We start from the raw sequence: 25,628 nt of genomic DNA, 5'->3' as shown, positions 1-25,628 counted from the left end.
GGCTCACCTTATGTCAGTGATTGTGAGTTGTTTCAAACTGCTTTTAATATGAGACCTTAGGATGATCGGGAGGTGAGGTAATTAATAATGATAATATGATTAATATTTTATGTCTGTAGTCAGCTGGGACTTAATTAGACTGGCCTTCATCTGTGCTTAGCCCCAGTAACCTTGTATTCAGAACAGATAACACAAGAGACAAGACTGCCTTGAACACATACAAAAGCCTTTTCCTTCACAATGAAGAACTATTCTTGCATAATATATCTAAGGATTGGGAATAAGAGATTCCAGGACAAGAAATTCTAGCTTAAGCTCAGGGGCAACTTCTGTCTTTAGACAGCTTCTGTCCTTAGGCCCTTTTTCTCAGCCAAGTGGACCCTTTGCCTCAGGCCTCAAAGCTGGACCATTATGAAGTCAAAGTCAAAGTTTATTTGTTGTTGCAACCATCCTGGTCAATTCAAGCGACCATTGTGAACATTTCTGGTGCTGACTTTCCTCAAACAGAATGTTCATGAACATTCCATGATACCACAACAGTTCATCCAGTGTGTAGGCAGGTACTAGAGCAGAAATGGGGAATGGGGGTGTGTGAATGTGGGCCTCCAAACCTCTTCACCAGGCTCTTCATCAGACCACTCCCTTCACCAGGCACCTCAAGTGCTTTTGTCTGGCTGGAACGTGTTGTTGAACTGCGATAATGTTTCTTTCTTGCCAGGATGAGCAAAAGAGTGAAGTGTCTGTAGAAATCTCTGATTGCTGTGAGGAACACCTGTTGCTTCACCTGCTGTACCCTCTGGTCCGCTAGCAGGTGGTTCTCAGAAGGTTGACCATAAGGGAGTGTGGTCTTCAGGTTGAAAAAGATTCTTCACCCCTGTACGCGATGATCTGCTACAGCCACCGCCATGTCCTTCAGTACATTGCAATATAGATTATATTGCAAATATGCTGTCCATCCTGAAGAAAAGTTTGATCCCTGCAAGAGTCAGATGAAGACCATGTAGCCCTCCAGATGTTGATAGGCTCCAGCTGCCATCAGCCCCAGCCAGAATGAGCAAAGGTGAAGACAGGTGGGAGTTTTAGCTCAACAACATCTGGAGGGTCACAGGCTCCCTAGCCCTGAGCTACATAAATAGGTGACAAATGTCCTGTGAATAGACCTTATAACTATGAATCATGTAAGTTCCTAATGGAGTAACTTTTAGGCATTCTGGTAGAATTGCTGACAGTAGCATTTAAGATCCCCACTGCCCTCACACCCAAACAGCATTGTCAAATATCCTTTATACCAGAAATACTATTAATAGCAGGTGTTTTATGTTAATTCTATGCTCGCAATAGACATTTTAAAAAGTTTTTTTCCCCTGGAATGTGTGCAGGGAGTCATAAGATTCCTTTCACTTTATGCTGATTAAAATGACACCCTTGTGTTTTAATGAACTGTAGTGTAAGCTTTTTATCCTTGGCTTTTTTAAAGCTCTCAATTAGAAACTGCCATCTGATGGGAGACGAGCTTCTTCTTCTTTCATGTACATTTATTTTGAAAGATTATTGCTAACTCAGTATTTGCTATGATAGTGATTATTCGTGTGCCTAGACTGGCCTTCGGGTTTATTTATCTTGACAGCTTTCTTCTGCATTCGCGCTGGCGAGGAACAGTGTCAACAGTAGAAGTGACATGTGTGTTCTAGAGTAACTAATAGTTACATAGAAGAAGAAGAAAAACAAGCATTATCTTTCCTTTTCCTTTTTAAATATTGATCTGTTAAAGTAAACGTGGTGATATGTTTCATCAGGAGTCTGAGTATATGACCTTGAGGGAAGTCCCTAAGTGAGGGAGTTATGGAGGAGCAAGTATCACCAGATACAATGACCAGATATGTTTCTCCTCTGAGCACCTACTGAAATGGTGGTCATCTCAAATCTCTTATTTACTTCAGCGTCACAAAGTTTTTGAAAATTGATTTGAACACCTAGCTATGGAAAACAAGATATTTGTTTCTGAGAAATTGCTTGCTCAGAAACAACTTAAGGCTTGTGGTAGGTATTGTTCTCACTAGGCCAAGTTAAAACAGACACATTTTGCAAAGATGTGCTAGCTTTCTGTTTAGCTGATTTAGAGGGACAGACTGAGCTCAGACGTTCTGCTAGCAGAAGCCAGTGCAAAGACTCCTGCTAATGCAACAATGCTTTCCCCAGGACCCGCCCAAGACATTTTGGCAACTGAGGCGAACGACAAAATGCCCCCTGCCCAACAGGGAACAAGGGGTGAGTGAAGTATACATCAGGAACAAGCGAAGAATAAAGATCTACATCAACAGCAAGCTGGGGGAGGAATCAAATCAATCTTACCCAATGGTTGAAGTAGGAATCAAAGGCCTTTGTGAAGGGGGAGGGAGCGAAGATGCCTGATCTGAATCATTCTGGGTGGGTGCAGAGCCCAGGAGACCCCCTTTCCTCCCTAAGGTGGGGGAAGGCTAGCAGGGCCTCTCGTTCTCCAAGAGGCTGCTATAGAGGCAGCATGGGGGGGGGGGAAGCTGCCAAGGGGCACCAGATTCAGCCTCCAGTTAGTGTGGTGCAGTCATTGCTGGCACTGTTCCAGCGCCCAAAACATTCCTTGCAGGTTAGATCTGCTGTCGCTGTAGATCCTGCCACCCACGGCTGTCGCCTCACCTTCCCTCATGGGTGGGCCAGCCCTGCATTCCTTCCACTGTTCCCCTTACTAGCCCCCCATGCCTCCCAGCCCCAGATCTGCTCTGGAAGGTCAGGGGAACCCCCAGAACAGCACCCAGGGGGTAGGAGAGGGGAGATCGTTCTGTTGGGCAAACAGAAATGCTTGCGCTGATGGAACGATCTCCTTGGCACTAACCAGAATTCCAGGGATTACTCTCTGATGAATCAATTTGAAACACACACAAACACACAAGTATGTAAATTAATCTGTGGGTAAATCAAGGACAGAAATGCAACAGGAAACAATTGCAAAGCTAGCATTTGCAGGAAACACTCGTATGAGGCTTGTACAACTGTGTTTTTCAGCTGTTCTCTTTCTAATCCTTCATAAGTATGTTACAGTAAATGTGCTCCACGTAGGGAAACCAAGATGGAATGGCATGTTGACTCTTTGATCTGAGCCAACAGAGCTTAATGACTTAATATATTATGATGAATGCCTAAAATTGGTGAATTTCTGCTGTCTGAATTTTATTCCAAAATATTTTTTGTGAATTTCATTCACTCATTTCATTCATTCACTCATTTGATTTGATTTCATTTCATTCCCCCCTCCTCTTTTGGGATGCCCCCTTCACTGCCAGCAGTTTCATTTGGGTGATTGTTCAGTGTCAGCATTTACTGGCGTACGCCTGAAATTTTCAGACATTCACAAAATTAGTCTTGGATTGTTAAAGTCTGCCAAGTTTTGGCCGTTCACATGAACGTGTTTTTAAAATAAATACAGTTTGAGAAATACAGCTAGGGCTGCCATACATCCGGAATTTCCCAGACATAGAAAGGATTCATCCATCAAAAATGATGTCCTGGCAGAATTTTCAAAAAGCAGGGGGAAATGTCTGAGAAAATGCATGCATATGGCAGCCTATATAGGAGTGCTGATTTAGGGGTGATTTTCAAAAAAACAACAGCAGGGGAACCTACTTCTTCTTTTTTAGATTTTCCAAAGAAACGCAGCAACTTTGCCCCACCCCCCAAGAAAACAGCGCAACAACTTTGCCAAAAAAACCCCCCAAAACAGGCTCAAAATCTTTTGAGTCCGGATTTTCACTTTTTGAAATATGGCAACCCTAAATACACTTAAGAACACAGGAAAGGGACCAATGATTCTAAAACCTAGGACAGAGAGCTTTATTGAACATAGCCCACCTATGTTTGATATGAATGGAAAATGTTGTTTCATTGTTAATTCATTACATGGACTAGTTCAGCTGTGCTGACTGGGGCTGATGGGCACCAGATTGGAGGAGGCTGGAGTGTACCTGCTTAGTTCATGACATAACAAGTGGAATTGACATGTGGGTGTTCCCAGTTATCAGTCAAAATGAAAACTGGCATTCTTCAGAGACATAGAAAACCAGATTCCTGCTGGTCTGAGGAAGACATCTTTTGTGTGAAACGAAGGGTTACTGCAGTTCACCCAGCCTGGTACTTTTCAGCGTGGTTATAAGTGGAAGGGTATGTGTCATATCATCCTACCAGGTCTACAACCTCCCAAACCCTCAGATTAGTGGCCAATTCAAAGGAATAAAATTCTAGAAACCATTTGTGCCTTTTGGGTGTGTTGTTATTGAATCTCTCATTCCTGTTCTGTTTTCAAAGTTCGAAACAAAGGAAGCAATCCTAGACCTTTAACATTAAAAGAATATCTGGATGGAGACTTCAGTTACAAAACAATTTCTCCTTACTGGATTTCGGGTAAGGGGCGGCATGATTTGTGGTTCAATGACTGTGTGGTGCTGAAACACCATTTTGGATTTTTTTTTTAAAAAAATCTACTACAAAGCTTGTGTCCATTGATGCTTTTGTTTTTGTTTTATGTCTTTTATGGGGGGGGTGTTTTGTTTTTAAATGTTTTAAGCTGCCCTGAGAAACATAAATGCATTGGACGTATGGGGTATGTGGTTTCTAGAACGAAAAAGTAAGTGCAGCTAAAGTGATCAAGGAATGGGAAAGGGTGACGTGTATGGGGCTTCATTGTACCATGTAAGTGCCTTGATATTAACTAGTAATTGCAGACTGAGATCAATAGGATTTGCATAAAATAGGGTGGCAGAAAAAGGGCAGGAAAGAAGGGGGTGGCAGAAAGCATGAAAGAAAAAAGCAGGGCAGAGGGAGAGAGACAGAAAGAGAGGGAGAGGGAGGGAGGGAGGTGGCAGAAAGAGAAAATCTCTGCTGTTTCTGTAAAGCAAGCATAATATAGAACCCAGCAGTATAAAATGTGCATCGTCTAATCTCTGCCCCTATCTCAGGCTGCATAATGCCATACACATGACTTCCCCAAAGAATCCTGGGAAATGTAGTTTACCCCCCACATAACTGCAGTTCCCTGCATCCTTAACAAACTACAGCTCCCAGGATTTGAGCTACCTGAGATGGCTCCACCCCCCTCCCACCTGAATTACAGCATCAAAGTATTGTTATTTTACATCCATTTCCAACGTCATTTGCTGTAACAGTTGCTGTAGTGAGATGACATTTGTAACCAAGCCTATTGTAATCATTCAAGCTATGTTTTTCCTCCTCCTTCGTAAGGAAATGAATATCTCCATCGGTTCCCAGAAGATGATATAATTCTTTACAATGTTGAATATGGGCAGTCACACACACTCCTGTCTAACAGCGTACTTGTACGTATTACTGTAATTTTAAAAATTGATCAAAAGGCCATGCTTTGGCTTCTAATTCATATCTTTAAATCTTTTAGAAAAAAGTCAATGCCACAAACTATATACTGTCAGCTGACCAGAATTTCATGCTGTTGGAAAGCAACTACTCTAAGGTAAAATGTTTTTCAGCTGAGATTTGTGGGCGGGATCCAGTGCACTTGTTATGTTTGTGTAACTCCCCGTTTTTAGTGAACATTGGTCACGTTGTTAGTGAATGATAGAACTACCCCCCCTCCACCTATGTGGTCCCCATGTCCTCCCCAAATCTGCTCCATAGGTTTCGGGGAAATTCGCTCTGGCCACACGAAATGTGGAAAAACTTTGCCCATAGGTTGCCTGAGTCTCATGGTGGGTCTCAGGGATGTGCGCTGTAGATGTCAACGCACTCTACTTGGCTGAACAACCTGTGTAATTATTGTCCCTTATACTTTCTGGAAGCTAACCCACTATCACCATCAGGAAACATTTCCAGCAACTTCCGCAAGGTGGGCTATGTTGTGATAACTGGTGCTAGGACAGTGCCATTGTGAAGGTTTGCAGAGCTTTCATAAAGTGAAACTGTCTTCTGTTAAAAAAGTGTTGGGAGGAATACTGTATGTTACTATGTTTTGGCTGTAATAACTAATCATGTTATGTCTCTGTTGTAACTTTTTCAGCTCTGGAGGTACTCTTATACAGCATCCTATCACATTTATGATCTTGGAAACAGGTAAGACTGAAAAGGCTTTCTTTTATACTGACCCATGAGTCAATCTGTTCCGTGTTTGCTGTTTGGGCTCCTTTAAGGCATACTTTTTTTCCTCTTAGGAGAACAGTGATGGCCACCAACTTGGGGGGGCTTGAAAAAAGACAAAATCAGGGAGGATAAGGCTGTGAATGGCCACCAGACACAGTGGCTATGCTCTGTCTCCACAGTCATCATCATTTATTATATATACCCTGCCCATCTGCCTGGGTTTCCCCAGCCACTCTGGGTGGCGTCCAATAAAATACAATAACCTATTAGACATTAAAAGCTTCCCTAAACAGGGCTGCCTTCAGATGTCTTCTAAAAGTCTGGTAGTTGTTGTTCCACAGAGCAGGTGCCACTACCGAGAAGGCCCTCTGCCTGGTTCCCTGTAACTTGGCTTCTCTCAGTGAGGGAACCATCAGAAGGCCCTCGGCGCTGGACCTCAGTGTCCGGGTAGAACGATGGGGGTGGAGACGCTCCTTCAGGTATACCGGTCAGAGATAGCAATGCTTCTGAATTCCTGTTGCTGGAATCCACAGGAAGGAAGAGTGTGTTCTTGTGCTCAGGTCCTGCTTGAGGGCAGTGGTGCCAACTTGGCCCCCAGATTGTGGGTGTCCAGTGGCACATGCGGCGTGATGTCATGACATCACTTGGGCCATTGTGTGTGCATGCTGCTTGGCCTCCACCCACCGCCACCACCCACTGCCTTGCCTCCTCTCCGGTGCAACGGCAACTGGGCCAGGGCCTCTGCCTCTGCCGTGGGGCCTCTGTTAGGGCTTGCCACAGATATGCTTGGGAATATTGGGAATTTTGTGGGTGCTGAGGCCCCCCAGGCCCCCCCCCTGAGTTGGCGCCTATGCCTGAGGGGTCCCTTATGGTTGACAAGTGTGAGAACAAGGAGCTAGAGTAGATCAGCCACTGCTCTCCTTATGTTCTTCTATTAGTTAGGCTAGCTAATGGGCACATTGTTTCCAGTGACGTTGCTAAATTATCTGCTTCTAAATGGTTATATCCAATGCTGCACATAGCAAATTCTGCTCACGCAATGGGACTTCCCCTTCCTCTCTTCTCCCTGCATAGCCTCTGGAGCAGATTCTAAAGGTGTGCAAGGAAGGGGAGAGGGAAGTTGTGTTGCACAAGCAGAAGTCTACTGCACTCTGCGGAACTCCACCGCAGGATATGACCCAAATACTCTGGGTGTGTGCAGTTTTTAGGCTCCCTTAAATCACAGCACCGCCATGACTGCAGGAATACAATGGGGCTTGCCTCTGCTGCCCAGATGCTAAACACATTGACTTGGGAATAAGCTCAGTCAAATTGTTGAAAAAGAGACTCAACATATTATAAAGTAAAAAATAATAAAATGAGTATCTGTAACCATGTACATGCCTAGATGGCTGCCCCCAACTATAACAAGAAATTAAATAAGAAAAGAAGCACAGGCGTTGGTGGGCTCCATTGTGCCTATGCCCACCTAGGTTCTCACGAGGGTCCTTTTGGTTTGCTGCTAACCCTACTTTGGGGGTTCTTATGGGGAAGCCAAGGGCTTTACATGAAATCTGACCTTGAAATACCGAGCTTGCCTTTGCATCTTTCATTTCTTTCCCTTTGCAGTGCTTTTGTCAAAGGACACGAGCTTCCACATGACATTCAGTATATAGCCTGGTCACCTGTTGGACACAAATTGGTCAGTAAGCTCACGAAGTGTGAGAATAACGCTTCTATTTTTATGAGATTCGTTTGCCTTTAGTGTTTGCGCAGGCATCGTTTTTGCAGGCCTTCTTATCTCTCCTTATCAGCTGTGCTTTAGAATATTGACTCTTAAAAAGATAAACACTCCGCGGCTGACTGGAACTGTGGATGGTTTAGCACAGAGCCCTGGCAATTGTTGGACCACTTTGTCTTCTCTGAAAACTAGGCAAACCCAAGGTACAGGGACCAGGGTGTTAGGGTCTCTTCATTTGCTATTTACCCAAAGACTGTAGTTTCTGACCCTCTTCTGTCTGCCCAGATGCAAAGAGAGCACTGCTGCCTCACTGCAGTTCATTTCCCCATTCTTGGGGTTCATATTTCTTCTGTACCACCATGAACCTCTAACCCACCCTCCCTACTGAGAAAAGCATCAGGAAGGGTGGATTAAGGATTGTGAAGCTAGAGTGAGGAGCGTGCCCTCTGCTGGAAGGACCGAGCCCTTAAGATTCATTGCTTGTGGCCTCCCAAAAACATGGCCATGAATCAGGTCCCTTGTTATGTACCCTCTCAGCTCTATTAGCTGCAAGTCAATTTCTGCATGCTCTGGCACTGAGAGCTGTCCTGTTCCACAAGAACCTAGAGAAGGGCCCCTATTTGGGCCCTATTTCTCCAGGACAATATACAAAGTAATAGGGAGGATGAGGCTGTTGGTGGCTATTAGCCATGATGGCGATGTTCTCCCTCCACTATCCATGGCAAAATGCCTCTGAATACTGAATTCCAGCAGTGATCTGGTAGGCTGCTATGAGGACAAAATGCTGGACTAGCTGGACCTTTGGAATGGTTCAACCCCCTAGGTTCTTACAAGATCAGGCCGTGTATAAATGCAGCAAATAATAAATAAATATATGGCCATTGTGTTTTATGCAGACAACAAATCTGTGAGATCAGGTAGGCTTGGAAATATTGACTTGCCCACAGCCACCAGTTGTGCTTTAAGGCTGAGCAAGGACTTGAACCCAGATTTTCCTAGTCCACTGGCAATATTGTATGGACTCAAGCATACTAGCTTTGCCCCTCCAGAAGCTGCTGGGCTTCAATTCCCACCAGGTTTCCAATTGTTTAAAAATGTTTTAAATATGCTTTTGGTTTATCTTTCCGCTCTGTTGTCTTACCACATAGGTGTTTGCTGCCCCGGGCTTCTGTGAGAGGAAGGGCAGGAAAGAAAGTTGAATAGTAGGGTGGTATCCATTGCTACTCAGAGGAGACCCATTGAAAATAACAGACATGGCCAACTTGGGTGCATTCATTTAAACAGGCCTATGCTGAGTAGAATTTAGCTGGATACAACCATTCTTATTCATCATCCCCAGCCAGCATAGTCACTAGTTAGGGATGGTTGAATATGCAGTCCAGCAATAGGTTCTTCATTGCTGATATCCATGGCATGGATCAGATCTCCAAATACTTGTGTGTGAGTGAAAAGGCCCCCATTCACACAGGAGAGATATAATTTTATCCTCGACTTGTCAGCCCCTAGCCACACTGAGCATTACTCCAAAGGATTTTCCTTGCAGCCTGGGGGAGTGAAAACTTGCATACCCTCTGTTCTGTAGAAACAGAAGTGCCTTCTGCCCTTTGCATCTAATTCCCTGTTTAGATGTGCTACTGTCCTCAATAGCTTTGACTGCATAAAATGATTTTGGGTTTTTTCTTCCCAGGTTTATGTATATCAGAATAATATCTATTTGAAACAAGGCCCCAGAGAACCTGCTGTTCAAATAACTACAAATGGTTATTGGAATGAAATATTTAATGGAATCCCTGACTGGGTCTACGAAGGTAAACATCAACCTGAAATCAATATTATTGCCACGTGAGGCAAGAGTTGGGCAGCAAAAAGATGGGATGCCCTGAACAGCAGCCAAAAGTTGTTCATAGTGCTGTGTTTGTGTGGAAGGCTTATATTTCTCATAAGGAGTCCCTTCCTCAAAACTGCAAAAAGCTAACTGCTAACAACAAGCGAGCATGGTTATTCACCATCATAATTTACTATTTGTCAACGGCTTTGCTCAACGTCTTACAGCAATAACATGCATTCTCACTGTGGTTTCCTAACATCCCGTATCTTGGTTTTTCACATCCTGCCACATGTTTCTTCAGGGTAAGGTGGGGGGATATTTCCTTGTTAGTTTCTGCTAGGTTTTAGACCTACCCATTTTTGTACGTTCCTCAGATATCGGTCATAAAACTATCTGTCCAACTTAAGAACTAGTATCGTATTTATCTGTAATATTAGGACACAATTTCTTCTAATTTGGCTTCTGAAACACTCCACTGATAAAAGAGACTCTGCCTTATGGGCTAATAAGGCCCACCAAGCCTCATCATTTGGTTCGCTTGGCCATTTCAGCCAATATTACCTGTACCCTTCAGTCAAAATTACTCACGTTCTTTATCTCAAGAGTATTTAACATCTATGAATATTTTACATTCTTTGAATTGTCATTCTTGTTGCTCTTATATGTACATCATGAATTAGAAACAAAAGGCTCCTGCTCACATTGCTTGCCAACCACATCTATCTCCTGACAGTGGGGACTACGTGATGACAGCTTTGCATTTTTATGTATATAGGAAGGAAAAAAAATATAACCCATGCTATTAACTAACATTCATACACGTTTAGCTCTGCAATGTTCTTGGACATAGTTACATTTATTTAGGTGAATAACTAGGGCCTCCCAAACAGGGAACCCTCATAACATAAATTCATCACTGCCAATAAGGCTGGAATAATGCTATGCTTTGTTGCACTAGATTAGCTTAGCAATAGGTATGCCCTATCCTCTCCCCTTCCCTTTTAAACTAGCCATGGTATTTATCCAGAAAAAAAATCTGTACAGCAGAAACAATGTCTCACGTGACATTCAAGTTGCGGGCTTACTACTGGGACAGAGCTGCCTTGCTTGTTTGATGCAGGGCAGCTTATCAGATAAATGGGTTCTATGTACAGTGGTGTCCTTACAAGATAGCGATAGCTCATGATCCTCTTTTGTAGTAGAATAACATATATTTAACATGATTTCTCTTAGAGGAAATGCTTGCTGTAAAATATGCACTGTGGTGGTCTCCAAATGCAAAGAATGTGGCATACCTACAGTTTAATGATACTGGAATACCAGTTATTGAATATTCATATTATGGTGAAGATCAATATCCTAGAAAAATTAAGATACCATATCCAAAGGTATGTTTGGGGTTTTGTTGTTTGCTTTGCTTGGCTCTGTTGAATAAGATCTGATTATATTTCAGCGTAGAAATGCTTGGATTTCTAAGATTTAATTGCTGGATTTAAATGCCTATTATTAAACTAACTATTGGGTTAAGCATTGTGTATTTTGATGAAGACCATCATTTCACCTTTACCACTGGACATACATTTCACCTTTACCACTGGACATACTCAGCCCTTGTCAGGCATCAGGGAATCTGATCCCCACACAGTAGGCTGCCAGGAACAGATAGACAAGGGAAGTCTTACCAATGTCCTTTATTTAATATCCACAGAGATGCTGCCTCTTTGAGTAATGCCATTGTTCTGAGTAATCTCCACACACACCCCAATTGTCAACAGCACCACCCACCTTACGATTTGGGCGATTTGTCTCCAAGCCCTCTGCTCTCCTACTTTCAATTCTTGCTGGGTTCTGGGAGAAGGAGGGTCTGGAAAGCTTTCTAGTCAGCCAGCTGCTCTAGCTCTGCCTCCCCTGCCTCCTCCTCTCTCATTATTTCCCAGCTCTGCCCGTCATCTATCTCTAAACTGTGACCTCTCGCAAATCACTGTTGTCAATCTATACTGTCTTCCTCATCTCTGGGAGGTTCAGGCTGGGTAGGCGGGCTGCACCATTCCTCCTCTGTCCAGTCCCTGACATCCCTTCTGGTAGCATAACTCTCCATGTCCAGGATGGCTGCTGACAGAAAAGGATAGAGACTGGTCGTAAAAGGTTCTTATGCATGCAGGGAGAGGAGGGGAAGAGGCAGCAGTATTCAGTACTGCTTCAGTATTTTGAAAGGGAAGTGTCAAAGTTGAGCCAGCTAGCCTGGAGAGCTACTGTAAGAACTTCACCACAGCTGTGGGTTGCTTCCAGGGAGAAGCCTATTGTGTGGGCAATTCATTTGTGGCAGTTGTGTTGTGGTGAGAGCACAAATGCAACTCGCGAATGTGTAAAGTGTGATTCATGGCATGCCTGGGATATTGCTATTTTAAAAAAACTGATTTATTGTGTTGCATCTTTGTATTTACGTTTCCCGTGGTCTTAATGTATTTTCTTTTGTATTAATACAAATCTTTTTCTTTTTTTTAAAATGTATTAATACAAATCTTGGCCAAACAGCAGTATAGAAGTAAAAAATATGATGATGATGAAATATGTTATAATCTATTTGCTCAGTGCCTACTGCGAACTTTCTTTCCGTAAAGGAACAGGGCTCACGTGTACGCTAGCTTTTCTCCAACTTGGGTTCCCATATGTTGTTGGACTACAACTCCCGCCATTCCTAATTAGTAGGACCAGTAGTCAGGGGGGGATGAGAGTTGTAGTCAAGTCCACTTACCCCCTTTTGGGGTGGGGTGGCATTGCAGGATGGCCAGCTCCCCCCCCCCCCACCCATGATGGGGTGCCAGGGGCTGCTCTTGCTGGAGTGCGAACTTTGGCTCACACTCCCAGCTTGAAATCCAGCTCTGTGCCAGCCTGCCACATTGGCCAATGGCAGGCTGGCACAGAGGGATGAGCTTCTTGGGAGTGGGCCTGATGGAACAATCAGGCTTCCCTCAATTCCCTGGAGATTATTTTGAACCTGATTATATGTTTTCCTTTGAAGGCTGGGGCTAAAAATCCTACTGTCAGAGTGTTTGTTGTTGATGCTACTTATCCTGAAGCTTTGGGTCCTAAGGAAGTACCTGCTCCAGCAGCGATAGCATCAAGGTAGTATTTTGTGAAACCGATATTTTCTTCTCCGTTTCTTTTCTTTTAGCAATAGAATTTTTATTTTAAATAGTTTGACCCTGGGCTCCCCCCCCCCTTGCAGATCTGTTCTATGGAAATAGTGTAGATGCTTTCTTTTCATTTCCCACTGCCATCGAAAAACTGCAGGTGATATCCTACTAAGTCAAAGACCCACTGGAATTGATGAACGTATGTTTCCTTTCCCCTTTGATTTTAATGGCTATACTCTGAGGAAGACAAATGTTGGACATAGCCGGGGGGGGGGACAGGAGGGGCAGCTGTCCCCTTCACCATCAAGTCAATAAATAAAAATACTGAACTAAAGTAGAAATTGTTGAAAGATTTGGGCAGATTTTTCTGAGCATTTGGAGTCAAAAGAAAGCAATTTAAAACAACTGTTGTTGAGACATTTCATTCCAAATCTGGTAGACAAAGCCAGACAGAGGATGATGACAGGTGTATGTCCTGTCTCTCTGCACAAAAATCCTGGCTATGCCCATCCTGGGGAAGTTTGGGCCAGGAGCTTGCATGTGGCCCATCAAACCTCTGTCTGGCCTTGGGCCTTTCCTTAGACCATACACTCCTCTCAGCCACATCCCCTCTCCCCGCGCCACACCCTTCAACAGCCCTGATAATGCTTCCCCTTAGTCTGGCTGGAGGATCTGTAACTGTGGGATGTATAAGTGTGGCCTTGAAAGGTTGCCCACGTCGGAATGCAGTCCTTGGTTTGAAAGAGGTCTGGCTTGTCACAGATGTATTATTAAGCACGCCATGCTGACCCCTCTCATAGTAAACAGCCCCTTTCTCTCCCCTCTTTTTTTCCAGCGATCACTATGTCACTTGGATTACTTGGGTGAGAGACAACCGAATCTGTGTGCAGTGGCTGAAAAGGATCCAGAACTTTTCCGTGTCGGCCATCTGCGACTACAATGACCGCTCCAGGTCCTGGGACTGCCCACAGGTACTGTTTCCCACCAACCTAGTATTTTGATAGAAGAGTTGCAGGATTAGCTTCTGTTACCCACTGGTGAGCATTCACTGTATTACTTTTGTGCAAATTGTATGCGGGGGAGGGCAGCCAGCCTTTATTGGGTCCCAAGCCCCGCCCATCTGGCCCGGCTGGATTGGCCAGGATTCAAATCAACAGGTGGTGGGAAAGCCTGCCCGTCTCCAGTGGCTGGCCTGGGAATTCCCCAATGGCTGACTGCCTAGCCCCAGCATTGCTCCTGAAGGGAAGGAGCTGGACATGATGGGCTGCAATAGCTGCCCACCCTGTGACCGGGTAAGCAGCCAGTCGTATTCTTTTTGTGCAAAAGGGGGGGGAGAGGGAAGAGTTTTCCGAACACTGGGTTGGACCCCATGCTCTTGTGATTGGGGCTCTGTTCACAGACAGTTCCCACTAATTGCTAGGGGCATTTTTCAGCAATTTCCCCTGAAGCCCAAGGAAGGGCGGTAGCTCACTGACAAGTTCCGGGTTCAGTCCCTGGCATCACCAGGGAAGACTAGGAAATACTTAGTGCCTGAAACCCAGGAGAGCCACTGCCAGTCTGAGCTAGATGAACCCTTGGTCTGACTCAGGGCTCATCCATACTGTGGTTTCATGTGGGTGGGAAGCTTCCGGGATCTCCATTAACTCTTCATTGTTCATATTACATTCTCCAAATCATGGCCTTCCCACACTTTCCTCTCCCTCAATCCAGATTTTCTTCTGTAAAGGTAAAGCTATCCTGACCGTTAGGTCCAGTCGCAAACGACTCTGGGGTTGCGGCGCTCATCTCACTCTAAAGGCCGAGGGAGCCGGCGTTTGTCTGCAGACAGCTTCCGGGTCATGTGGCCAGCATGACTAAGCCGCTTCTGGCGAACCAGAGCAGCGTACGGAAACGCCATTTACCTTCCCGCCGGAGCGGTACCTATTTACCTACTTGCACTTTGACGTGCTTTCAAACTGCTAGGTGGGCAGGAGTTCTTCTGTAAGGGGTACCCTAAAAAGGAGTATCTACCACTGACCTACAGGCAGGGCTGTTTTCAGCCAGAATGGCACCATTGCCATTATAAGAGAACACGGGAGGCCTTCATGGTGAGTTCTGGCACCTCTTTTTCTGGAAAAATAGCACTGCCTAAGGGCTATGGCCCTGCCCTTATATTCTTACACCCACTAATGGGGTTACTGTACTTGAATTCTCTTTCCCTTATTCATACCATTGTTGGCAGTGGCCTTGTTGATCTACACGGAACACAGAGTCAGGTTTCAAGCTGCCAAATTATGCTCACTGGACTTGGAACTAGCATCGTGGCAACGTCAGGTCCAAACTCCAGGATAATTGCACTTCTCAGCATGTCCTTGCCTGATGAGAGTCACTGCTGAAACCCCCACCACGTTCTGTTTATCAAGTGCTTTTTACCATATCAATCTGTGCACCAATGGTTAGTTAACAGGAGTGCAAGCAGATGGGAGAACTCCATTAAGCAGTGTTTGCTCAAAAGATCTCTAGGGGAATATATTTCCATCTCTTACTTTGTTTTCCGATTAAACCGGAAGTAATAATGCGTAAGAAATGTGGACTACTTCATATACTGGAAGATCATAAAAATGCAGTGGGAAAACAGTGTGAGGAGATACAGTGCGCTGAACTTCATGTTTATGTTCAGCAAATATGTCCTGATGAATAAAAATTAAATGCAGGCAAGAATTTGTGCGGTCAGCCAGAAATGCCCACCAAACTCAACTTTTTGAACGTGAAATAGAAGTTAAATTGGGATCGCTTATAGAAATTAAAACATGGACATGATTCTGTTTGCCCCCCACACTTTAATTAAACTGTAGCTATGCCTAATTGTATACAGGGCCAGAGGCACCTAGTTAATGGAAGGTGTTGTGCAGGAAAATACATCAGAGGAAGACACAATATGTTAATCTGCTTGCCCCATTATGCTTTCCAACTATCAATCATGTAAGCAATGTTTTCAACTATCTTGCTAATATGCTTGGGAGAAACCTCTGTACTCCTTTGCCAAGAATCTCTGTGTGTTGTGTGTTTTTGTGTGTGTTATTTTAACACAGTTTCCATGCAGGAGGTGAAAAACCCTCTACTTGCTTCCTTTCTGGATTCAGTATTTCCATACACCACACTCTCTGTCAGGGACTGGGCAGAGGAGGGGTAGGAATGGTGGATACTGCCTCCTCAGCCTGCACCTTCCAGAAGAGAGGGAGATAGTATAGATTTGCAGCAGGAGTTTGTGTGTCGAGGACCCCCCACCCGCATGGAGATAAATAAGACACAAGGACACATGTATTTTGGGTTAATGGGCTAAAATAAGGCCACAACTTTATTGGTTACAGCATGTGAGAGGTATTGGCTTAGGCACTGGATCAAACAATCTATACCTGATCCCACCCCGCTGAGCGGGGTGGGGGGGTCAATCGAGGGTTAACAGCGAATGGGAGGAGCTTGTTGATGCAAATACAACTGAAAGCTTCCCCAGACATCACCGGGGGTCATGCCATGGCCCTAGCCACCAGCAGGGCATCGGACGGGATCCACGACTGCCGGATTCCTTTAACGGAATACTCAAACAAGGGGAGTGGTAGGTGATGGCCACAACCTGCCCTCCAACACACCACACATATTCCAATGCCTAACTGCCAATACCAAACAAGTTGTGACCAAGAGGCTGGTGCCAATCTGCCAAATGGGTAAAATTCCTACAAGGCCCCCTGGGCAACCAAGGCAACCAACCGAAGTCCATAGCAAGGTCAACAGAAACATAGAAATGACCTAAAGGGAGGGAGGGCAGGTGATCCGAAGAAAACAGGAAGCCAAATAAGGCTCCAGTGCCACGACGGCCACTTAAGCACTTAAATCCCGCTTAAATCCCGCCCACAAGCCAGCCCTATTGGCTGGCTAATAGGCTTGGCGCGGCAACTGGGGGAAGGCTGATGTAGGGGGCCAAATACGGCCCCTGCTGATGCGAGAGTCTGTTCCCGCTCACAACTCCTCCCCTCTGGAAGGAGGAAAGGTCTTGCGGAAGGTCCCAGCTCAGAGGCTGCAGAGGGTAGAAGCTGGAAAATATTGGGAGAAGAGCAGGAAGAAGAAGAAGCACCAGGGGAGAGAGAGCTGATAGACTCAATGTCTTTAGAAAGCGTTCCAGACCCTCCCCCTCCCAGAACCTGGAGGGTATTGAAAGTAGGAGAGCAGAAAGCTCAGAGGCAGAAAGCACAGATCAGCCAACGTAGGAATGGCGTATAATAGGAGAGACGGAGGGGGGGTGACTTTACTCGGAGCAACACCATTAGAGGCACCTTTTCTAGGCCTCTCTCTGTGAATATTGAATAAAAGACTTGGTAAGAACTTTCCTTGTTTATCTAATTCTTGGCTGCCTACCGTGGCAGATTCCCTAAAGCCTGACACTATCCGTCCAATGAATTTGATGAGGCATTGGACCTCTGGTGGGCCCCATGTCAGAATCCCTCTTATCTACCTCCAATTTATTTCTGTTTGTGCATAAGAAAGAATAGGTAGGCTTACTGCCAGAAAAGGACAGCAACACAAGTGTGGTGGTATCCTTCCAATGACTGTTGTCGATCACCACCATTATGTAATCTCCCACAATTGGCTCAGTGTTGCAAAGCATTGTGGGCAATTATAATTCTGGCCACCCAAAACTCATCAGGACATTGTTAAAGGGGTTCCAGGGCACTGGTGGATCCTTGGCAACTTGATGAGAGTAGCACCTTCTGGCACCCACTTAGACTGGTTTTTTTATTTCTCTTACATCCAGCCCTAGCCAGTGGACATAATACTGGGAGGTTCCTTCCCCTCTTAATAAAATTATTGAAAGAATTGGGTGTTCAGGATAGTACAATAGTAGACAGTGAAATCATAACTCTGCTACTGAGCTGCAACATGGTGGATTTTAAAAAATGGAAAATAATTCCTTCAGAGAGCAAATGTACTGAAAACATTCCACAGGGATCCAGACTGTGGAAAAAAAATGTTTCATCAACAGCATTTAAATAAATCTAAGAGAAAATAAACATGTTATGTATATGTATAAATGAGTTGTATGCAACACTCAGCCGTAGCCTGCTATTACTTCATTTTCATTTTGCAATTAGAGTGCTAAACATCTGAGCCATACATTAATTTTGGCAGGTCACTGAGCACTTTGGAGTGATTCATAAGCCAATGTTTAAACACACTAAAAGACTTTTAGAATATCAGCGTGTAATTGTATTGATCTGTAATAGCATGCCATCAGGTTTTATACATAACATTCCAATCAAACAGTTGAACGAAGCTGGAAGAAACAATCAGAGAACTATGGGGATGTTTTGGAAGTGCCTTCAAAAATGAACAGTACCTATTGCTCAGCAGGGGCAAGTTGTCGGTGGTATTGTGTTTAAAAAAGAAGTTCCACAAGACTAAAGCAGAACTAGGGATGTCAGGGAATTCAGACGGGAACAGAAACTGCCAATGTTCCCTTATTCATCTCATGTTCAACGAATTGTTGTTCCTTTTGGTCTGCAAATGATACACGATTGATTGCTTTTCTTTCCCAATCTGCATTGTGTTTCCTTTGCTCTGAAATGAAACACAACCTTTGCGCTGAAAAGAATGGTGTGGAGTAATGTAATTCATTGTGTTAAATGCCACCACGTTTGGACAGTGAGACAAATAATGCAGGTTTTTTCCCCCCCTGGAAGCCAGTAAAAAAGATGTCTCCATTTCTCCACTGCAGTGAGACTGTTAACACCAAGGAAAATATCTAAACCAGTGCTTGTTTTTCAGGGTCCAGACTGAAAATTGTACTCCTTTAAATGAAGTTCTTTCACTTATGCCACACATCCTCACACAGTTGCCTTTGTTCTTATTTTGCAGAAGCAGCAACATATAGAAGAGAGTCACACAGGATGGGCTGGTGGAGTACGATTTTTATTATCTTTACACTTCTGATTTTGTTGAAATATTGTAAGAGTGCAATCCTAGCAATGTCTATTTTGAAGAACGTCCCGTTGAATTCAGTGTAGGGTTAGGATTGTAGCCTTGTTTCCTGACTGATCTGCGCAGAAGACTTTTGCTTTTCACAGTTATTAATCCATGCACTTAACACAAATTTCATTCCAACTCAAAAACTGTTTTTGTTTACTTGTAACAAGCACAGATGGTCTTTTAAATGGAAATGAAACATCTTGGGGAGGGGGGAAAGTAGAAGTCGAAGAAGAACAGAGGATGTATTTGCATATTGCAGCTATATGAAAATATAAATTCTCAGCGTAATAATGGTACAATTCTCATGTTCACATATGCGGTTTCTCATTTGTATTTACTTCTTCTTACCATAAAGCACTTCTAAAGGGACCAAGTGAATTTCCCCATTGATTATATTAGATTATACTTTTTGTCATTGGCATAACAAGAATAAAGGCAACCAACTACACCCTAAACAACGTGCTCACACATTTTGCTTTCAAGTAAAAATAACCTAATATGAACAAGGACCACTTATTCCATGCAGTTTTACCTGACTGAAAAGCTATTCGCTGCTTTGTCATCTACAGTTGATTTTATTTTGTTTCTGTTTGTTTGTGGGGGTTTTTTGCCTCAGTTCTTTGTTTCAGCACCTTCTTTCACTTCGGATGGCATTTCTTACTACAAAATATTTAGTGACAAGGATGGTTACAAACATATTCATTACGTCAAAGACTCGGTGGTATGTCAAGCAATTTAATCTTCAATTTTCACATACTCTGCAGTACAGTTGCCATAAATAAGACACCTGACTTTACATGTGTTCTCCCCCCCCTTTTTTTTTAGGAAAAAGCTGTCCCAATCACTAGTGGAAAGTGGGAGGCCATATACATTTACAGAGTCACAGATGACGCCATGTAAGCATTCTTCCAAGAACAGAGTGTTGGTTATGTCACCTGTCAATGAAAATTTACTTTCAATGCAAGAATGATTTTCTCCCTCAGACAAATAGCAGAACCCCATGTTGAGAGGTCGGGCATCTGCAAAGGCTTTTCCAGATGACAAGACAAAGTGGATTCGCCATTTTGGTTATTGTCTGGAAAGCTCTTTATGTTGGGTTGAAGCTGTGCTTTAAGGGCAGACAGACTTCTTTTTTAAGGTAAAGATGCATGTTACTAGAGGTATCTAATAATGTACCCAAGGAGATAGACACATTTTATATGTTGCCTAAATTGTATTGGTATTATTATTATTATTATTATTATTATTATTATTATTTATATGCCACCCATTTATATGCCCCAGCCACTCTGCTTCTAGCAAATTAAAACATCAAACACAGTAAAACACTAAACTTAAAAATGTTCCCTATACAGTGGTACCTCGGGTTAAGAACTTAATTCATTCTGGAGGTCTGTTCTTAACCTAAAACTGTTCTTTACATGAAGCATCACTTTAGCAAATGGGGCCTCCTGCTGTCGCTGCAAAATTTCTGTTCTCATCCTGAAGCAAAGTTCTTAACCCGAGGTAATATTTCTGGGTTAGCAGAGTCTGTAACCAGAAGTGTATGTTACCCGAGTTACCACTGTACAGGGCTGCCTTCAGACACCTTCTAAAAGTCAGATAGTTGTTTTATTTCTTTGACATCTGACGGGAGGCCATTCCACAGGGCGGGCACCACTACCGAGAAGGTTTTCGGTGTGTGGGTGTATTCTGGCACATGACAAACCTTTTGGTTCTAGTTCAACGGTGAGGTCACACAGCTTCTGAGGCTTAATGCATACAGAGCAGTTACAAAAGCAGCAGTCCATTTTTCAGGAGGAGAAAATGGAACGGGAATAAATCTACTCCACCCAACATTCCTCCTCTCGGATTGGGGGCAGGGGAGCAGCCTGTGAGCATAAAACCTATTACTGTAGGTACCCAGTTCCTAATTCAAGTAGAGATATGTCCATAGAAGCCTATTGACCGGAGGGGGGCATATGGCCCCTAATTCTGTCAGAGCACCTGACTTTTAAAAATCAAATATCCTCTTTGTCTAGTCTAACTCTCGGAATAATTTCATGCTTCAGTTCTGTGCATACTTACCTCTGAGAAACACCCCACTGAATACATTGTGGTGAGCTTCTGGCTACAGGATTGCACTAACAATAACACAGACCTATAACATAACATTCCTGCCTCTGAACAATCTTAACTATACATTTTTTTTTATAAAAAAGATGACTTCAATACTTGAAGTGTAGCACAATTATCCCAAAAATGTTTTAATATCACATATGTGTATATGGACATATTAGCCTTGATCCAGGTATTTTGCTATCAGGAGGCTCGAGGGAACTTGCAAAAGTACAGCAAATCTTTAGGAAAACACCTTAAGGGAAAGAACCCCTTATAACAGCCTACTGAGGACTGAGCGTGCTCAGTGGTCACGGAATGCTGGCATGCTGTTGGGAAAGGGGAAATGGCTAGCTTGTTGGAACCCTGACCAGGAGCGCTGCACCCTGCAACATTTTGTTGTAGGTTCTACTTGTTGAATGTCTAATGGCAACCAACACTTCATGATCTCCTTGGTCTATTAAAGCATGCTTTATTTAACAACATACATTGCCTTTCAGATTCTATTCAAGCAACGAATTTGAAGGCTATCCAGGAAGAAGAAATATTTACAAGTAAGTTATCATCAAACATTTTGTACTTTTGTTCGTTTGGTTTCTGAGATGTGCCCAGTAAGTTATTTCCGAACACCGTGTTGCACCGCATGCAGCAAGAATGTGTTACAGTTTCCATGCCTGCTTCTGCATTCTAGATTGAGGCTGAAGTTTTGCTTTTGTTTTTAAATTCCGCTGTTTTACAGAATTGACAGAAGAAATCCCGGGACAAGACAGTGCATTACTTGTTATTTAAGAAAAGAAAGATGCCAGTACTATGCAGCAAGTTTCAGTTACAATGCCAACTATTATGCTTTGCTCTGTTACGGTATGTGAAATGTGTGGAACTATTAAATCCTCATTGTTCTCTCAGGAACCCGTCAGGTATTTCTGCTTCAAAGCACCTTATTAATATATGGAACATTACAGGTGCCGTTTTATGTACACTTAACTGAGTAAAAGCCCCAGGGAGCAAAAGGATGCTTATTTCAGTGTGAATTTGCACGGGACTTCATAGTTAATTACATTTATAGCAAACCTTTCCTCAAGTTGGTACACATGGTTCTCAAACAAGCCCCATTTTTTATCCTCACAACAGTCCTGTGAGGTTCAATAGGTTGAAAGAATGTAATTGGCTCAAGATCACCCAGTGAGCTTTATGGCCAAGTGGGAATTTGAGTAAGTCCTGGTTGAATTCAATAGGGCTTACTCTCAGGGGAGTTAGGACTGCAGCCTTTGTCTAACACTACCATGCCAGCTCTCCATGCTTTGAAGAGATCTAGAAGACTTTGAACTAGGATATTTCAAGCTTTGAACTAGGATATTCTGTGCTCTCCCCCCTTTAGATCTCAGTTCTGCCATGAAATCCTTACATAGCTGTCAAGTGTCCCTTATTTGAAGGGACAGTCCCTTATTCCAGTGCCATGTCCCGCTGCTGTCCCTTATTGATAGATGTCCCTTAAATGTCCCTTAAATGATGTCCCTTAAATTTCAAAGGAAGCAGCTCCTCTCCCTCCCTCCCTGCCAGCCAGGGAGGGAGGGAGGCTCCAACTGTGTTGCTTGGCTGTGTTGCTCACCCAATAAGAAGTCTAAGAACGACTGGGGGGTGGAGCTTGCATGCCTTGTGTGTGGCTAGTTAATGCAAGCTGAGGGGTTTTTTGAATGCTGGACGCCATTTTGTTGCACGTGCTGCTGCAAACTTTGCAGTGCAAAGCCAGGCCGGGGAGCCATCTTAAGTTGAGGCTGCATAGGCTTTGTGGTGCATGTGATTCAGATTCTATTCAGTTGAACCTCTGGTTACAAAGTTGGTTGGACAGTGTTCTTGAAGCTACCAGCATGAGTTTGACCAGACTGCAGGAGGACAGGAAGACTGGAGTGCCTGGAACAGGTGAGGCTGCAGGTCCCTTATTTTGGCTGCTGGTCCCTTATTTTCAAGGCTGCTGGTCCCTTATTTTCAAATCTGTAAGTTGACAGCTATGAATCCTTAGGTAGCCATTCTTTGTCTCAATCCCGCTCTCTCCCCACCCCCTGTAATTTTGAATATAATATCGCTGACCTACTTTACAAGGTTGTTGTAATGATTGCAGTTGAATGCTCAAAAGCACTCTATAAATGGTTGCGGTGTTGATGGGAAGTTGTAACACTGAAATCAATTCTGCATTTTCAAACTTAAAGCACAGTTGGGAATGAAATTCCTTCCTAACTTTTTTCGCAAATTCTGAATGTCAGTAACTGATCCACAAAGATGGTGCTAGATCCATTTTCTAAGCATTGCACGACCTAATTCTAGGCAAGTTTATTTAGCTGTAGGTCCCATCAGGTTCAGTGGGACTTAATCACCCAAATAAGTGAAGCTGGCCCTGCCATTAGGCAAAGGGAGGCACTCACCTCAGGCAGCAGATACTAGACGGCAGGGACCAGCAATAAACCACTGTGTGTATATACCTTCTAAGCCAGGCATAGACAAATTCGGTCCTCCAGTTGTTTTGAGACTACAATTCCCATCACCCCTGACCACTGGTCCTGTTAGCTAGGGATGATGGGAGTTGTAGTCCCAAAACATCTGCAGGGCCGGGTTTGCCTATGCCTGTTCTAAGTGATCCTGTATCCTTTAGATGTGATGGAGGATGCTTCCACATCACCAGTGTTGCAGTAAGTTTCAACTCCCAGTCTGGTCAGTTTCAATGCATGGAATGGGAGCAGGGCACCATCTTGTCATTTGCCTCAAAATGCAGAAAAATGCCTTGAGCCAGCCCCACGAGAAAGTGTGCATAAAACTGCACACTTGTGGGGGTAGAGTGTGTTGGGTGGGGGCAGCAGACTGAGGTCTGCTAACCAACACTGCAACTTTGTTGGCACAAGGGACTTCTGAGTATGCAACAGAACCGCCCCATCCTCTTCTGTCCCCTTAATCAGCCCCTCACAGGGCATGACCTCCAGATTGGCTCCAAAGTGTTGGGGAACCTTCCAGAACAGATTCTGGGGGATGCAGGGAGGACAGAGAGAAGTCCCATTGCTGCACCAGTGAACCTCTGCTGGTGCAGCAATGGATATAAGTCTGAGAACTAGTTGAACGCCCCACTTCCCCTGAAATTCTACAGACCCTGAGATATGAGGCAACATGTCGTTGTCTTCTCCTTCTTTGTGAGAACCTAGCCGGCTCTCACCTTTCAGAGTTTCAGTATGCTGCTTGTGTGGAATCTTGTCTCCACACGTTGCATTGGGAAGGAGTGGGGCAGCTTATAATGACAGCAGTATATAATTGTTTTCATAAATGGTTCTGTTAACAGCCTAAATTACAAGTAGGAAAATTTAAGATCATGCATATAAGGGCTAGAACAATCTAATTCATTACATGGTTGTTTAAACTGCAAAAGCTTGGAGGTTTGACCTCCAAGGCACTTTAATTCACTCTCAGTCCTCCTAACCAGAGAAGGCAGAAACAAATTGCCAACACGAAAGAAGGCTGCAGCCTTCCATTATTTTAATGAGTAGCTCTTGGCATGTCAAGTTTTAAGTTGTTATGAGCCATGTGACGCTTTATTTGATGGAGTCGGTGAAGGGGGAAAAGATCCACCCAGAGGGTTTCTGTGTTAATTTCTGAAATAAGCTCAACCAGGTTTGCTCTCGTGGAACCGTATCTAAAAGCATCACAAAGTCTAACCAAAATGACTCATTTGGTGTTTAATGAAGCGTAGAGATCAAGCGTTAAGTAGTAGATCTGGATGTGTACAGGTTGGTGGATGAGTACGGAACACATGAAACTGCTCACAAGGCAGAAATATCGCCATGACGGTAGCCATGGGATCATGCTAAGGAGAAAATAGCTACTCCGATCAGTGTTTTATGATCTGGACCGGATGCTCAGGCGTGCAAATAATAGAGTGTCCCCCCCCCCCCCGCTAAGCAAAGAACCAAACATAACAAAATGATAACGCCTTTCAATCATCCTTGCCAAGGATGTTATCGCACAGGAAATGTGCTCACCTTGAGAAATGAGTTCCGACAACTTCTCCGGATCCTTTTGTGCATGGGTAATTTGGGGCACAGCTTATGTAACTATTAGCTGGGCATCACTTCATCTGCGAGAGCAAAGAGATCCTCTGAAATATGTAAAGGTTAACATTTCTTTGTTTCCCCAGCAGCGCTTCTGGCACAGGTGCCGTTTATGCCAACGTGACACCGAACATAGTTATTCAGCCACTCTTGCTATGCGCTGCGCTATCGTTTAATACCAATAGCAATCATGGCATTTACAGGGTTAAAGTCAGAGGCAGGCTCCTGGTTTGGAGGTGCCTATGATCTAAAGGTGCAACGAAATAAGAGGGGGAGAAGGATTGTCAACAAATATGTTTGCAGGACGCCTTTGAGTGAGAAAGCAAGTGAGGAAATAGTCATCTCAGGGCCCAGTAGAGTTGTATGATGTCAGCACTGTGAATTTGGCATTGGAGCCACAGGGAGATGAGGAAGGAGAATGTAACTCTTCCCCTCCCCACATAGTCCTGTCAAAAAATCTTCCCTTCCCAAAGCTGCAATCATCAGGAGGGATGTCATTGGAGGTTGTGGTCCTAATGTAAACGGAACCCGTGTGTGTGTGTGTGTGTGTGATTTTTGTCAGGACCACATGGGGTTAAATCCCCCCCAGCTCACTTATATAAAGAGCAGCTGCAGGGAAG

General features: G+C 44.0%; 1 protein-coding gene across 5 annotated transcripts in view; it reads left to right on the top strand.

Annotated features, from left to right (window-relative positions):
• Positions 1-25,628, top strand: part of FAP (fibroblast activation protein alpha) — a 55,978-nt gene that overhangs the window by 8,499 nt on the left and 21,851 nt on the right. For 3 of the 5 annotated variants that reach the window (XM_081928861.1, XM_081928862.1, XM_081928864.1), the window contains 15 exons: positions 2,200-2,268; positions 4,336-4,431; positions 5,269-5,363; positions 5,441-5,515; positions 6,059-6,111; positions 7,747-7,819; positions 9,546-9,666; positions 10,920-11,074; positions 12,709-12,812; positions 13,659-13,794; positions 18,713-18,757; positions 19,440-19,544; positions 19,649-19,719; positions 21,421-21,474; positions 21,660-21,781. In XM_081928861.1, coding sequence (XP_081784987.1) covers positions 2,200-2,268; positions 4,336-4,431; positions 5,269-5,363; positions 5,441-5,515; positions 6,059-6,111; positions 7,747-7,819; positions 9,546-9,666; positions 10,920-11,074; positions 12,709-12,812; positions 13,659-13,794; positions 18,713-18,757; positions 19,440-19,544; positions 19,649-19,719; positions 21,421-21,474; positions 21,660-21,781 — 1,374 coding nt within the window. The remainder of the gene's footprint in view (positions 1-2,199; positions 2,269-4,335; positions 4,432-5,268; positions 5,364-5,440; positions 5,516-6,058; positions 6,112-7,746; positions 7,820-9,545; positions 9,667-10,919; positions 11,075-12,708; positions 12,813-13,658; positions 13,795-18,712; positions 18,758-19,439; positions 19,545-19,648; positions 19,720-21,420; positions 21,475-21,659; positions 21,782-25,628) is intronic. The other 2 variants (XM_081928863.1, XM_081928865.1) reach the window with 1 other exon arrangement.

The sequence above is a fragment of the Podarcis melisellensis genome (assembly GCF_964234715.1).
Source record: "Podarcis melisellensis genome assembly, chromosome: 1".
NCBI lineage: Eukaryota > Metazoa > Chordata > Lepidosauria > Squamata > Lacertidae > Podarcis > Podarcis melisellensis.
This window is presented reverse-complemented; position numbering and strand designations above follow the sequence as displayed.